This window comes from Enhydra lutris, unplaced genomic scaffold (genome assembly GCF_002288905.1).
Source record: "Enhydra lutris kenyoni isolate GAN:26980312 unplaced genomic scaffold, ASM228890v2 scaffoldscaffold1, whole genome shotgun sequence".
NCBI lineage: Eukaryota > Metazoa > Chordata > Mammalia > Carnivora > Mustelidae > Enhydra > Enhydra lutris.
In genome coordinates, this window is record NW_019154085.1 from 34,268,794 (window position 1) to 34,285,045 (window position 16,252).

The 16,252-nt window shown below is 37.7% G+C and overlaps 1 protein-coding gene across 3 annotated transcripts in view; it reads right to left on the bottom strand.

Moving 5' to 3' along the window:
- LOC111145251 (dedicator of cytokinesis protein 10) overlaps positions 1 to 16,252 on the bottom strand; it is a 294,365-nt gene that overhangs the window by 88,114 nt on the left and 189,999 nt on the right. The window contains exons 1-7 of one of the 3 annotated variants that reach the window (XM_022500061.1): positions 15,035 to 15,217; positions 13,637 to 13,722; positions 13,286 to 13,369; positions 13,006 to 13,161; positions 5,506 to 5,727; positions 5,193 to 5,315; positions 3,721 to 3,803 (exon numbers count right to left, since the gene is read on the bottom strand). The exons of the other annotated variants lie outside the window; for them this stretch is intronic. Of the exons in view, the coding sequence (XP_022355769.1) occupies positions 3,721 to 3,803; positions 5,193 to 5,315; positions 5,506 to 5,727; positions 13,006 to 13,161; positions 13,286 to 13,369; positions 13,637 to 13,722; positions 15,035 to 15,182 (902 nt within the window). The 5' untranslated portion in view covers positions 15,183 to 15,217. Of the gene's footprint in view, positions 1 to 3,720; positions 3,804 to 5,192; positions 5,316 to 5,505; positions 5,728 to 13,005; positions 13,162 to 13,285; positions 13,370 to 13,636; positions 13,723 to 15,034; positions 15,218 to 16,252 lie in introns of those variants that run through there. 3 annotated transcript variants of the gene reach the window in all.

The following is a 16,252-nucleotide window of genomic DNA, read 5'->3' on the forward strand; positions in this document are numbered from 1 at the left end:
AAGAGGGAAATTGTTCTTTTAGTTTTGTTCAGTCTTAAAGAAAATCCAGGATTGTGCACTGGTCTACTCAGAATATTGTGTAAGAGGGATTAAAACAAATCAGAGTCCTGGCATGTATTTGGGCACATGTGATTATAGGCGCAATATGCATGGAAAGAGTTCCCTTTTACAATAAGACACATTGGTAAAGGTCAACTCTAACCCGAATCAAAGAGCGTAAAATACCCATTGTAGCCATCTGAATATGTTCTCCTTATCTCCTCCAAGAATAACTTTTTTTTTTTAAACCATAAAATGGCATTACAGCTGGTGCCCAAAATAAGAAAACACACCAAATTCATTTCAGAAAAACTGTTGACAGTGAAACTGTTGACAGTGATGAGCATCTGTGCATGCAGCGGTGGGTGGGATGGGTTGGATCTGGGTAAAAATGTGGTCATAAGCTAAATTTTAAGGGCCAACGTGTTTTAGGGTACACTCACAACTATATTGTTAGGCAAACTGCAATTTAGAAGATTAGCAGGAAGAAACCTGGCCAGACAACCAGCAGTACCGATAGAGGATTGAAATATGTCAGCAGGCTAGTTTATATCAAAATGGCTCGAGGGACCAAAAGCCCTCCTCTGATTCAGTCACCATTCATTTGAAGCAATTTCCACAGTGTGAAGAGTAAATTAAAATCTTGTTTGGCTGAATCTTGTACTTATTTTTGCGATTAGTTGTTCCAAGTGGTTTAACATGAAATCTTCAGGACTGTGCTGTTAACCATTTTTTCTCAGATGGCAGAGAGGTTTATGAACATGCAAGCTGTATGTTTATGTATGTATGTACAAATTGGTGGTGTCTCCTGTTTCCCAACCTACAACCAAACCACTCATCAGGCATTAATGTAACATGAGCTTGTGGTATTGTTGGCTTTCCTGTTTTGCACATAATTACTCCAATAGCCAGTAATATTGTCAGTCTCCCTAGAAACTTCACCTGTCATTCTTCCAGCATATTTTACTAGGCAACTTCACAGTACAATTGTTACTTCTTCTCCTTACTGTTCTATGGTAAGTGGTAATTCTTTCCCTTCTTTTCCCCACATTATTCTTCACTGCCCCAAATTTACCAGGAAGAGGGATTTGTTGCAGAAAATATTATCTCTACAGGTGAGTTAATAATAATCATATAAGAATAGTGGCTTCTAACCATGGCTGTCTTTTATTGGGTACATATCTGTGCTCATTAATCCCTAAACAGTAAATTAGATATTAAAACAGAGGTAAGGACAGACTATGATTACTTGCCTAAGTTTTCTTGGCAACTAAGTGGAATTGAGATTTTAAAACCAGCTCTGGCTCTCAAACACCTGCTTCTAAAACCTCACAAAAGTTCTGGATCCTTTAAGAGAACGTATGTTCACCCTTATAATTTGGCTATATTTCACTCTTGCCAGGGGAAACCTTGCCTCTACATGCCCCAATGGGTTTTCTTTTGGGAACCAAGAATACTTATCAATATGAATAAGTGGAGAAATAAAAACAATGAAATGCAACACAGAGGATTCAGTATATTTAAATACTATCTGTTCCATGCATTAGATGATGATATTAGCTATTCCTGCAGAGAGAGACACACAAGAGAGACAGAGAGTTATGTGTGATCTACTTTATGTCAAATGCTTTTGTATCTGAGACAACACCCACTGCCCATGAGGCACGTGTTGTCAGCTTCATTCTGTGGATGGGACCCTGAGACCTGGAGAGGAAACTTGCCTGAAGTTACCACTCATTAAGTGATGGTCTGATTTGGACCACATCTGTCCAACTCCTGGGCCTGGTCTCTTTCTCCCTTATGACAAGGATGCCTGAGGGCAAACTCATTCCTGGAGACTGTGTAAGTCTGTCTGCTGACGTTTCTGCCTTTCCCTTCCCATCCACCTGTCTCCAACTTCAAGGAAAAACCTCAAAAGGATAACAAATACTGGTGGATTCACTCTAGTTATACTCATCCCTGGGTACTGGGAGAACTAAAAATGGCAAAAGTAACAAATTCTGTCTTCTTTCTGGATTTTAAAGTTACCACCACTGGGATAATGTCACCAATACTCAAATGGATACTTTTAAGGCTGTCTTACTTTGTAGCACTAATTAACTTTTTAAAGTTCTTTTGGTTTATATGTTGCTAACTTTTCTTCCTTATGTCTGTGCCGGGCTTTTCCTCTTTTTAAATCTTATTTTATTTGAATTCAATTAAGTTAGCATAAGTGTATCATTGGTTTCAGAGGTAGAGTTCAGTAATTCTTCAGTTGCATGTAACACCCAGTGCTCATTACCTCATGTTCCCTCCTTAATGTTCACCACCCAGTTATCCCATCCTCTACCTCCCTCCCTTCCAGCAATCCTCAGCTTGCTTCCTATAGTCAAGAGTCTGTTATGGTTTGTCTCCCTCTCTGATTTCGTCTTGTTTTATTTTTTCGCTCCCTTCCCTTATGATCCTCTTTTGGTATTATGCTAAGTGAAATAAATCAATCAGAGAAAGACAATTAATCATATGATCTCACTGATATGAGGAATTTGAGAAACAAGACAGAGGATCATAGGAAAGGGAGGGAAAATGAAACAAGATGAAACCAGACAGGGAGATAAACCAAAAGAGACTCTTAATCTCAGAAACAAACGAGGGTTGCTGGAGGGTAGAGGGGTTGGAGGGATGGGGTGACTGGGTGTTGGAAACTGGGGAGAGTATGTGCTATAGTGAGTGTTGCAAATTATATAAGACTGATGAGTCAAATACCTGTACTCCTGAAACAAATAATACATCATATGTTAATTAAAAAAAAAAAAAGAAATTCCTACAGACATAAGGAGGCCAAGAGATTGAGGAGAACAATAGGAATTGATCTTTAATCAAATCCATAAGCAATTCTTGTTCTTTATGCAGAGGTTATCTCTCCAGGAGGATGATTCTACCCACAGTGTCCACATAACTCAGCATTTCTATCAGAGCATGAACCGGTACTGATAAATTTAGTGAAATCAAAGAGAGTTTTGATGATCAAATTGATGGTTTCATCTGGACATCCAGATATAGCCCTGTGCCTTGCACATAGATGAAAATATGCAGCTGCATAAGAAATCCGTGCTTCCATCTGAATTTTATGCACACCGAACTCTCAGGACTGATATAATGTCAAGTGTTTATTGAACCAAATATGCATAATAAACAAGTAATGACTTCAATCCTTCCAAGAAGCTATAGTGTATCTGGTCATGCACACACTTGCACTCATGTCGCAGCTTCAATCTATTTTAAACTGTCCTGCTAAATTGTCTTGTAAAACACATGTTTCTGGGGAGTACTGTTTATGAAGATGACCACAGTAATATTCTTCTAGGTGTTGGTATATTAAAAATACCAGGGGGCACCTGGGTGCCTCAGTCAGTTAAGTCTCCACCTCTTGATTTCAGCTCAAGTCGTGATCTCAGGGTCATAAGATCGAGACCTGTGTTGAGCTCTGCACTGAGCAAGGAGTCTACTTCTCTCTCTCCCTCTGCTCTTCCCCCTGCCTGTGGACATACAAGTCTCTCTATCAAATAAATAAATAAATCTTAAAAACAAAACAAAACAAAACAAAACAAAACAAAACCAGGTAACAGAGAGGTGTTCAAACTGAAGTTTTCAATGGAGACTATAAATGCACGACTCTTCTGTTGATTGTAGCTGTCAACCTACCTCACCGCCCAGGCAAAAGGCATGCGGTATTTTCCCAACTTGCTGAAGAACTGCCTGTTGGATTTTAGTATCTTTTGTGCATACTGAGGGAAAAAGAAACAAAAATATGTTTAGAACACCTCTTTACAAACTGTCCAAGTAAAATACTAATACATATTTTTCCATATTATCTTACATTGAAACTCTGAAATTCTGCCCACTGGCCTGCAGACTCTGTCTTGTAAAGTACCAAACACTGTTCTCTATGTTGGACCTACTGTATTGTGTTCTGGAATTTTCACTCTGGAAATTTCAAATACAGGTTGTACCCCTGTCTTGGAATGCCAACTTTTTTCCCCTTTTTTCAGACTTGAAAGACCTTAAAACACTGAATGAAAAGTGTTTTCAAATTTGCACTCATAGTCCGTGTTATGCTTTTATTCATGATAGCAGTGGTTGGCAAACTTGTTCTGCAGAGGGTCACACAGTAAATATACTGGGCTTTGTTGACCGTATGGTCTATGTCACAGCTTCTCAGCTCTGTTTCTCTAGTGGGAAGGTGGCCACAGACAATCCATAAATGGATCAGTGTGACTGTGTAAATAAAACTTTATTTATAGAAATAGGTGGCAGGTGGATCTGGCTGGCATGTCGTAGTTTGCCAAGCTCCAAATCTCATAATTATGCTAAACACTGCCTTAAAAGGTTACACATGCTCAAATTTAATGTTTAGGCATTCTTTCCCCAATGTATTTCCTTTGTGTGAAAAATACAGACATTTAACATTTATCTTCTATTATAGTAACATTTGATTATTAAAGAGAATATAGTTATTAAAAAAAAAAGGAAGAGAGGCGCCTGGGTGGTTCAGTCAGTTAAGCCTTTGACGCCTGATTTTGGCTCAGGTCATGATCTTAGGATAGTGAGATTGAGGCCCATATCAGGCTCCACACTCAGCGGGGTCTGCTGGAGGTTCTCTCTCTTTCTCCCTCTCCCCCTGCCTCATGCGCCCAGTCTCTCTAAAAAAATAAAATAAAATAAGTTAAAAAAAAGAAAAAAGGAAGTAAAAATTTCTCGTAGTCCCACCATTCAAAGAACTTTTAGTATTTCTTCTTTCTTCATTTAGGTATATTAGAATAATTTGGCATAAAATTATCTATCTTACTTTTTCACTTATTTCATCATCAGTAAACTATGTATCCACTTGTTTTCAAATCAGATTAATCCTAACTTTTTATTATTGCTAATACTTTGATCCTTGGAGTTAAAGCTTCATTCACATTTAAGTTTATTTCTACTAATAGATTGTCAGAAGTCAGTCAAACACATAAACCAAGAATAAAAACTTTCAAATTTTCCTAATGGACATTCATTTCACTAAGAAGTGTCTATTTCAAGACTTACATTTTACCAAGCTTGATAATTCTTCAAGGCAAGGTGATTTTATATCTTGAAAGCAATTGAAATTATTTATGGAAAAGTTAATGCATTACCTTGTTGGAGTCCGGATTCTTAATATAAGGTTCAGCGCCATTTGCAATGTTCCCCATCAGTACTTTTTCGATTTTGGCCACGAAAACAATTTCAGAATGCGGATTGCTTACAGAAAATATAGCCTATGTACAGGGAAAACAGCTAGTAAGCATCTAAGGAAGCATATTGAAGACATTAACAAAATTTCAATTTTTTTTTTTTTTTAAAGGGACAGCTTGAAGGGAATTTTTATTTCAGAAACTGATGTAATCTTTTGGTGAGAACAATGAAACAACCCTTTTCGGTGCCATCACAAGTAAACAAAAGTGCAACCTGCTTTGGAAATCTCAGCCATTCCTCTGGAAAGCCTTTGATGTGAGGTTCTTCTGATTGTCTGGGAGTGACAGTGTCAATGTTTCCATTTTCCAAAGCCACGGAAGACCCTGAGAGCATCTGTCTGACGGCCGTGTGATTTAGATCCACATGAAAATCGGCAGAAATCTTCCTGCTGTTTCTGAGGTCATAAAGTGCCACACTCACAAAAAAAGGCTCAATCTGCAGAAAAACAAAGAACCAGTGGTTTTGATATAAAATTCTTATACCTGCAGTTGTCCCATCAGTATATTATTTAAGAAAACAGTAGGTAAATGACATAATATTTTTCATATCATAATGTATATCAAGTGGTAAGTGATCAGAAGTTTTAAAGAAATATTCTAAGACTACTCCTATGTCCTGATACTCATCAAACTTAATCTACCATTGGTCACTCCCACTAGAATCAACTACAACTCTGATGGCTACCTATGTGATTTATCTAGTTCCATCATTCCTTCTCCCTTTATTCATCGGCATTCTACCGTAATGATGAGCTTTCCCTTCTTATTTATTTATTTATTTATACAAGTATAGACTTATGGACTACTACTATTTTATTCAACAGATTTAAATCTCCTACTATCATTATTTATAATAGTGCTCAAGTTGTCCCAGATTTGGCTAGAGGTAGCTCCTGTGTCTTTTTGGTGGATCCCCATAATTCTGGGGGACACTTCTTTATTCAATAAGATGTTCTATGCTCATCTTATACTTCCATTGCTCCAGTCATTTCTCCATAGAGCTCTGCTTCCTTTTTGTGAGGGTGACATTTAGAAACCAAGATCTCAGGGCTCATTATGCTCATAGTTACTGGGACACACATACACATCTACAAACACACGCATACACATGCACATGTCCATACATGTAACATTCACATCTACAATGATTACTTTATCTCTACCTGTACATGAATATCTATTAAAAACTCGTAAGTTCATGTTGAAACTTGTATTTCCAATTCAAATCCAAAGACTTCTTTTGAGTCTTTCCCCTATTCATATTTCATGTAACTCCTTCCTTTAATAGTGAAAGATTTGGCTCTTCTTATCATTGGCCTATTTCCTTATTTGTTCAATCAATTTACTTACTGGTTCAAAGTAACCAGTCTCCCAACCACAGCTGCCTTCTCTAATTGCCTACTCTGTACCACTCTGCCAAATGTCCCAGATCCTGGCAAGACTATGTGCAAGGATTCTGTGCCTTCACACAGCTTTCTGCCCCTTATCATGTGGAGTTCTTGTATGCTCCAAATCTCTGTGTGACTGCCCCTCCACCTCTCACCGCCATGCTAAGAAGAGAAGGGACGATGTGAAATAAAGACAAAATGGGAAGAGAATGGAAGATGGGAAGGAAAGGGAAGTTTCTTGGTTGAGTTTTTCTTTTTTAAAGATTTTATTTATTTATTTGAGAGAATGAGAGAAAGTGCACACAGAAGCAGTGGAGGGGAGGAGCAGAGGAAGAGGGAGAAGCCAACTCACAGCTGATCAGGTAGCCAGCTGAGCATGTAGCCTGCTGAGCATGTAGCTTGCCCAGTTGAGGTGGGGGTGGGGGGCTTAATCCCAGGACCTCTGGTAAAAATGTGATTAGAAGGGACATCTATGATTGGTTGAGTGACATGTGCAAAGCCATAAATTCATGAAAGAACATGAAGAACATGAAAGGATGAATTTGTAGGAGATGCATTCGAGGAATATTAAGGAGGTGCAATCAAAGGATGCAGAAGTCCACTGGGTGTCCTGGTTGGTTGGAGAGAAGTGTTCACAGGGGCACACGTGAATAAAAGAAGCTAAGTGGATGAGTACATAACAAACTAAGTGGATGTCAATGTCATTCACTAATATATATGACAAAGGTACAGAGGTGAGTGCTGGATGGTACATACAGAGTCATCTACAGGACATTCCAATCACAGTTGAGTTTTGAGCTCAGCCAAGGAAACTGGGCTTGACAGTTTTGTATGTGGGCTCTTGTCTAGCCATGAGATAAAGGGAAGAGAATCAGAATGACATCCTGGGAAATATCAGCATGCAAAGGATTGAGATGGAGAAGGGAAAGCAGTTTATAAAAGAGACTGGGGAGTAGAAGGAGAGATTTAAAGAGAGCAAACAGCAATTTTCATATAGGCAGAGTATCATAGAAATCAAAGAAAGATTCAAGAAAGAAGGGATTTTCAACTAGATAACCATAAAATGCAACAGAAATTAAATGAAACAAGGACTGAAGTAAATAGATGCACATGTAATTAAATACATATCATACATATGTACATATACACATATAATTATAAGCATGCAAATAGATTTAATTATGCATAATTAACTACGGGCTTCTAAAAATGGAATATGCTTATGAAAAACATTTTTACTTTTGTTTATGCTACTTAATTTTGAATGGATGCCTACCAGCAGGTGTTCTGTGGACAAGCAGGTTACATACAAAAATCACATTATGTTCATCACTGTACAGACTCATGCTGCGGATTGTACTGAATGTTTAATAGGTATCTCATATGCTTTGAAACACAGTAATATGGCTAGCTTATTACAGGGCTATTAGTGTAATTCCTTAGTATTAACAGTACTTGCCAGCTCCCTTACTATTAGAAACAGAACGACACTTATAAAATGAAATTCAATAAATTATTAAAAAATAAGCTAATTAAAAGTAAAAGTTTTATATTTTACCAATTTAATTTAGTTTAGAAAACTTTTTGGTTTGTAATAGTGGTCATCTACCAAGAGTTGAAAATGCAAAAATTACATGAAAATAACTCAGGTAGGAGCTCAAAACATATTAAAAACCTATTATTTTTCATAAATTGGGGCATTTTGATTTTCATTTCTGCTTGGTGAATGAAAATAAATTACCTACTTTGATAATCCATAAGAAATTAAAGCTCATACGGAGATTCATTTATTTCTTCCAATTCATCTTTTCAACTTAAATGTCAAATCTTACTTTTTGAATAACTGGCTTTTCAATAAGGATTTGTTTAATCAGACACTTGAAAGCCTAACAAATTAAGTCATAGGCTTCTTATGTTTAGAATTCTGTATTTTCTTAAAAGAATGAAGAACATAAAATTTTAAAGTAACTCTGCTGTGAAGCAAATTTATTTGTTCAGAATTTTGGAATCAATTGCTATTTTCAAAGAAATACTTTATACTAGAAACCATCAACTTGGATTTGGTTTTCAACGGACTGACTAAAAGATTACATGCTGTCAAATATTGTTTCCTCATCATGGAAAAGTTCTTTGAGGGAGTCTTTTCAGAAACTCATTCATTAATTACAGGAGCTGGTTCTTTGGCAACCTGGAAAAATATTTCGATTAACTTAAAAATATGCTCACAGAATTAAAAATGATGAGTTTAAAAACAGCTACATTAACAAAAGAGTGTCACTGAATAATATACAGAAATGTTTAAAGACAATGCCATTACATAAAAAATTACTGTGGAGTTTAGGTGAGGCTATTTTATTAGTTTTTTGTATTATTGTTTATAAGCACGATGAAATTATTTTTTTACCAAGTCATTTTCTAATTTTTTAAACATTTGTATCAACTTTAAAATAAATTAAAAACAATATGGGCATTCAAACCATCTCAAATCAACTTGTCCCTCTGGATTTAAAGACATAAAAGGTTATTCTGATGCGGGTTCTGAACTCGGGTATGTTCTTGTGCCTGGCGAGACTGGCCCAAATACAAACATTACACTTCTGAATATGAGTTTTAGTACAGGGAAAGGAATCCATGTGGAAGGAGTCATTTGCCCGGCGCTGGAAAGAAAAACGCATTATCTTCAAGTTTCAGTTTCTAAATTGGATTTTTTAATCACACTTAAGATTGTGCCTAGTTAAAAGCAAACAAACAAACAAACACCAAACACCGAAAACCAAAACCCAAAGAACATTTATTTTTATTTAACAAGATGGTTAAATGCCAGTAGGATTTGGGTTATGTTTTCTTGATATTTCCAAGTAGTTTCAAGAAGCAAGTTTCTAGTCTTTCTATTTTGTTTTCTTTCTTTTTTTTTTTAATTTTAATCCTGAATGAAAGTATGTTTTGATGCTCCTCCTAACCCTTTCATTCCATGGAAATTTCTCCACCATAGTCCTTGGCATCCTCCATGTGGCCACAGCTGCTGGGCTCTTCTCTGGCTTGCTGTCACTCTCAGGTCCTCAGCCCATTCCACACAGGTGACACTTTCTCTCTTGGCATTAGGACCCACTCTTCTGGTTTATCTCTATTTCAATGGCCTTTCCTTCTTAGGCCTCTTTGGTCATTCCTCTATTCATCTGTTAAATATTTGTTTTCTGGCCCTTTTTCTATGCACACAGAAATCCCCAAATATGTCCCTCCAGGTTACTGACTTCTAAGTTTATGTCTCATTCTTGGCCACTCCCTTGCACTCTAAACTTGTTTTTGAATCTGCCCAATGTATATCTCTACTGGATATCTAGTAGGCCTATCCAGCCTCACATGCCCACAATGGAATTCTTGCCCAATATCCCCCAAATCTGTCTTCATCTAGTTTTGTCTTCTTAGTAAATGGCACCATCATGCATAGAAGTGTTCAAAGCAAAAACCAGAGACTCATCCTTTCCTTTTATCCTTATACCCAATGGATCAGAGAAACCTGTTGATTCAATTTATGTAACATCAGTCAAATCCGTCCATTTCTCTCCTTCTTTCTTGCAGTCCTAGTCTAAAGCATTCAGTGAACTATGGTGATAGCCTCCTATCTACTCTCCCTAGTCAACTCGTATTTCCTCCAATCCATTTTTTTTTTTTTCCTGATGGGATCTTAAAACAACAACAACAACAACAACAACAAAAAAAACAGAAATTGAACCACCATTTGAAAGTGTTTTAAATCACTCTAGCCTCCACTCAGGATAAATCCAAATTCTTCACTGCAGCCTGTACCTCACATTATTTTACTTGGTACTGTTCCTCCCATATTGTCCTGGTCTACTCTTCTCCTCAGTACATGCTTCGTGTTCCTAGAACTTGCTAAGACTTAGTGGTTTCAGGGTATTCCCACTTACTCTTTCTTCTACCTTGAATATTTTCCCTTGACCTGTACCTTTTATCCTTCTCACCCTTTACGTCTCTATTCAACTGTCACCTCCTGAGAGAGGCCTCCTATGACCACCCCACCCAGAAGAACTTGTCTCCCCGTTCCTCTGTATTGCATCTGTCAAACTGATTCACTTTAAAGAACTGTGAACAAGATGTGATTATTGTGTAAATGTACTTGTCTTTTTTTTTTTAAAATATACTGTTTGTTCTTTCCAAAAAGAATTATCTTCAAGAGGGCAGAGGGCTTGTTATTTTGTTCCCCGCTGTTCCCCAGTACCTTGAACAAGTCTGTCTCCCAGGAGGTATACTGATTAAGTATTGGCTGAGAAATAAATAAGCGTGACCTCCAGAATGATCACATTTATCTAAAAACCTAGTGCACAATTACAGTTATAAAATAGGAGAAAGTTTCATTCTGGGGGAAGATTCTTATTGGTGACACCTTTCAGTTTTAGCTTCTTTATCAACAAGATTCTCACAAGGAACACCCAAAATAGTATTCACAAATTTCAAAGCCATTTCCCACATATTGAAGTAACAATTAATACGCAATCACTGTTTTCTGTCCACCAAGTATCATCTAAGTTCTTTCCATATGTTATTTCATTTAATTCTCACAACAATCATCTGAAATAGTTACTGCTATCCTATTTACAGAAGACAAGGGTGAGGGCAAGCCACTTGCCCAGCATGGCAGAACTCATCGGGGAGAAGGTCGGGCATTCTGACCCCAAAGAGGCACAGGTCCCTTGGTTCTCCTCACTAAATCTGAGGTCCATAGCTTGTACCATTATCCCGCTAACACAGGTTAAAGAAGGCTCAGAGGATTGGTGTGTTGCCTGTAGACCCAAGGGCAGCAGATATGAAAGTTTCCTGGAAGAGCTTATCCCTCCTGCCAGCCACTCAAAGTCATAACTACAAGCATCCTACATATAGAGATGTGTGTGGGATTGCATGTACTCAATAAGCAGAGAAAACTTGTATCTGTTCTGTCTTCTAAAAGCAAATATGGCTCATATCATGGATCTAGAAATAAATTTTCTTCTTTAAGGTGAAAGATGACAATTAAATCATGAAAAATTAGAGTGGAAAGCATTACAAAATAATGAAAGGGAACATGCCAATAAATAACACTGATTATTATTGATAGTAGGATTAGGTGTGATTTTTATTTTCTTCTTTTTTAAAAAAAGATTTATTTATTTGAGGGGCTCCTGGGTGGCTCAGTGGGTTGGGCCACTGCCTTTGGCTCAGGTCATGATCTCAGGGTCCTGGGATCGAGTTCCGAATCAGGCTCTCTGCTCAGCAGGGAGCCTTCTTCCCTCTCTTTCTTTCTCTGCATGCCTCTCAGCCTACTTGTGATCTCTATCTGTCAAATAAATTAAAAAAAATCTTTAAAAAAATAAAAAAAAAGATTTATGTATTTGAGAGAGAAAGAGGGAGCGAGTGAGAGAGAGAGAGAGAGAAAGCATGTGGTGTGTGAGTGAGCAGGGGGAGGGGCAGAGGAAGAGGGAGAGAATCCCCAAGCAGAACCTCTGCTGAGCATGGAGCCCAATGCGGGGTTCCATCTCATGACCTTGAGATCACAACCCTGACATCATGACCTGGGCTGACACCAAGAGAGAGACTCTTAACCAACTGAGGCACCCAGATGTCCCAGTTTTCTTCTTTATAGTTCAACTTTTAATAATATTTACGCTTACAAAATGCCCCCTTCCCACAAATACAGATACAACTGGTATAGAACTGTTCCCTAGAAGCCTAAGGACTCTCAAGATAGCTCACTTAGTAGTAACAGGAATCTCATGTTGATTTAATGAGCACTGTGGTGGTTCCCAAATATCAGTGAAGCACCTTTTTTTCTCCCATTTCCATGTACCACCTCTACTATTACTTAATATTTATCTAATATTACTTCACTTGATTCACTATGTAGCCTGGTCTTAAGCATTAATAGTTATGAAATCACAGAGCTGACCTGTTCATTTAAACTATTTTCTAATATACATTCAAATAAGCATATAAATACGAAAATAAGAAATCTGATTAAAAAGCCATCTCAAGTACAAATAATATCATAGGAAACTGTGAGCCACCGCGTGATTTAATGGAAAGGACCCTAGAAGACAATCCCTTTGATGCTTCTTCTTTAAAGTAAGAAGAACGTTTTATGGGAACATTTTCACAACTCCACTTCAGAATTTGTGCCCTTTTCTGATGTGGAAAATACTGTCACTCATACTCCCTCGGAGAAGAGAGGGTATGAACTCAGTGCCTGGAATTATCAGCAACAGAAAAGATTTTGGCCAGAGTGGGGTGTGATGTTGGCTGATCCTTATAGGATGTAACAGGAGGAAACTTACATTTGTTATCGGATCATTCTCATTCTCCGTAACACATCCCTGAAGATTTAAGTTGAGAGCTTTACAAATGATCATGATTCTCTTGGCAGCTTTTTCCTCAAATGGTTTGATCACAGAGTCAGGTTCTAAAAGGTCTTTTTTCTGAAGTTTCAAGGTCTGAAAGAAAATGTTGAAGGTCTTTCTCAACAAACACCCATCACAAAAAATAAAAGAATTCTAAATCATAACACACACGTGTGTGGATCAAGTTCACATCTGCTTAGAAAGAATTCTGACTTACATCTATATCTGGATCCAGCGAGAACAGATTTAGCCTCTCCATATTTCGAGTTGTTTTGACAGTCTCTTCAGTTTCTGTGAGGTACTACAGAGAAAACTGTGTTAGCTTTTGGTAGCTAAGTATCCAGATACTTACAGCCCGGCCCCATCCACATGGCCAAGAAGTTGTTCCTTATTATTACACAGTTTTAATATCCTCCATCAACACTCAGCAAATCTTATCAAAACATGCTTTTAAGTGTTGTTTGTCTTAGTCTAAATCTTAAAATACAGCATTTCCATCTTTTTCACGAAAGCAATAACTAATAAGTAATTCAAATTTATTTGCATAGCAAAATGTCAGCTTTATTACTTTTGCGAAGTCTGGGTGTAGGTTGTTTTCTGAAGACTCTGTTTCCTCTGGCGTGCATTCACAAGTTATAGAATTATCCAGCGAATCTTGAAAAGATACACCAAGAGAAGTTACCAAGTAATACTTATTAATCATACATTACTCTAGGCTGTAACATTTCAAAACTGGATGCGGGGTGAATATTAGTGAGCAGATGCCTTCATTGTACCTTGGCTCTAGGACTTTATACACTTATAAGATCTGGACCTGGAAATCAGACCTCCTGATGGTCATTTTGGGATTCTTTCCATGACACCATCCTGAACCCATAAGAACTCTTGATCCTTCTAATATTACCTTTATACCTGGGGTTGTCATGTCTTACCTCATCAATGCATACTGAAGTGTTCTTATATGTGTATACATTTTTGATAATTCTGACTCTCAGGCCATCGATTTCAAACTTGCATTCTAGCTTTGGTTAGTTAAACCCTCTAAAATTCTGTAAACGTTGATATTCTTGTTGATCATTACTGAGTAAATCAAGAATGTAAAACACCCACCACGGTATATAGTAGTTGTGTTAAAGTCAACCTCAGTTTTCTTCCTCATGACCCCATGCCTCTTTCATATGATATTCAGACTACTAGAATTTAGAGACTCTGGTTTCTAACATCCCATGGTGCTGGGCAAAAGGACTTAAAATAGTTTTCCTTTGGGAGGAGCGACCAACTCTGAAGGTGAATTTGTCTTTCACAGGTCACATGTCTATGATGCAGTTAGAGACCTGTTTTTCTACCTTTCTCATCCCCTGTCCTTTCCCCTCTCTTGCTCTCTTTTCTTTGTGTAGAATGAATTAGAATCTTAAGATGTAATAAGGATGGGAAAAAGAAAAGTTTGTTATCTTATAAAGATCTCGAGTACTGTGCAAACTTTATGGAACTGTCACATATAAGCTGATCTCAGTATGGTCAAAAAGCATTCATGAAAGATATCTTTCTTCCTTTTTTTTTTTTGAAAAATATCTTTCAACTAAAAGGATGTAATGCAAGTTTGTCTTTATATAATATCATCTTAATTAAATTAAATTAAATTAAATTAAATTAAATTAAATGCTATGAAACACAACTATCCCATCTACGTTAACCTCCCATCACACTTGGGTACATTTTAATACTGCTGACAAATGACTTCCATCCTCAAATCATTGCCAGTAAACTCAAAATCATACCTATGTGTGGTGACCCTCACTATTTAGTAAAAGTCAAGATTTAGGGGTGATTTTCTAGAGCAAATAGCTCAGGGATGGATAAGCAGGACCTGACAACTATCACAGTTACTAGCAGTTTAAATGAACCCAAATGCACGGGTCACACTTTGCAAAGGAAGGGAAGTGGAAGTGGAGGCATCTGTTCTCACCCAGCCCCAGTTCTGCAAGCTCTGTGCTTCTCCTCCCCTGAGAGGGCCCCTCGGGACTGATTTGCAGGATGCGGTTCAGGGTGTGGATCCATTCATCCATATCTGACTCTGTTTCCGCCGCCAGCACAAAATAGGTTAGGTCATTCATTTTCAATTCAAAGGCATATTTTCTTAATCTGTTATTCTGTAGTATAAGAAGAAAGAAAGAAAAAACACAAGATAATAAGTCTTAGAGAGCGAAAGACCTTTATTATGAGGTCACGCTTCCAAAGCGTTTCCATACAGGAGAGTAACATAAAGATCAAGAGAAAAATTTGGCTGGGTATGAATTGTTTTGTTTGGTTTCTTTCACGGCTTTTTATACGGATAGATATTTTATTTAGGTTTTTGTTGATTGGATGAGCATGGTGGCTCAAAATTTCTTCTTCCGGTACCTGTGGGAATATACTCTGAACTTCAGATGGTTGATTTGAGTTTCTACCTTCACTTCTTCATCCTGTGTTCTGTCCACTACTCACTCCATTTGGGCTTCTGGCCCTGTCATACCCCACGACAGCACTTGCCATGGTCATTAACAAATTCTATACTGCTATATTATCCAAGGGACATTTCCTTCTTTTTATCTTCCTGAGTTTTCAGTTGAATTAACATGGTGGCCAATTCCTCCTTCTTGAAATCCGTCTGTGTCTGGTTTTCATGACCACACTCAATTCTGGTTTTCTTTCTTTTTCACTGGCCACCACTTTCGGTCATCTCTACTGGCTCTTCCTTAACTTGGTGACATCTAATTCTAACTTTGGCTTTTCCTCAGATTCCTTTTCTCTCTCATCTGGTCCAATGGCTTTAAAAGACATGACATCCACATGACAGGACACTCCATTTCTTTCTGTGGCTCTGGATTTTCCATCAATCTCCAGATTTTTTTCCAACCTCACATCTCTACTTTACCTTTTGTGATGAACCCATGAGGCTTTGCTCTAGTTCCTGAATGTGCTCCTGTCACAAGCTGTGTTGCTGTCACAAGGCCCAAAGCAGCCCCTCCCCCATGCGTATGCTTGCAAACAATCAGCACCATGTTTGCCCCTCATCTACTCAGGGTACTCGTAGTCACTCTTCGGATCTCAAATGAAGTTATACTTCTTCAAGTAAACCTTCCCAAATTCCTCAGTTAGGACAAGGTTCTTGTCTTCCAGGGCACTTAGCCCAATTTGGAATGAT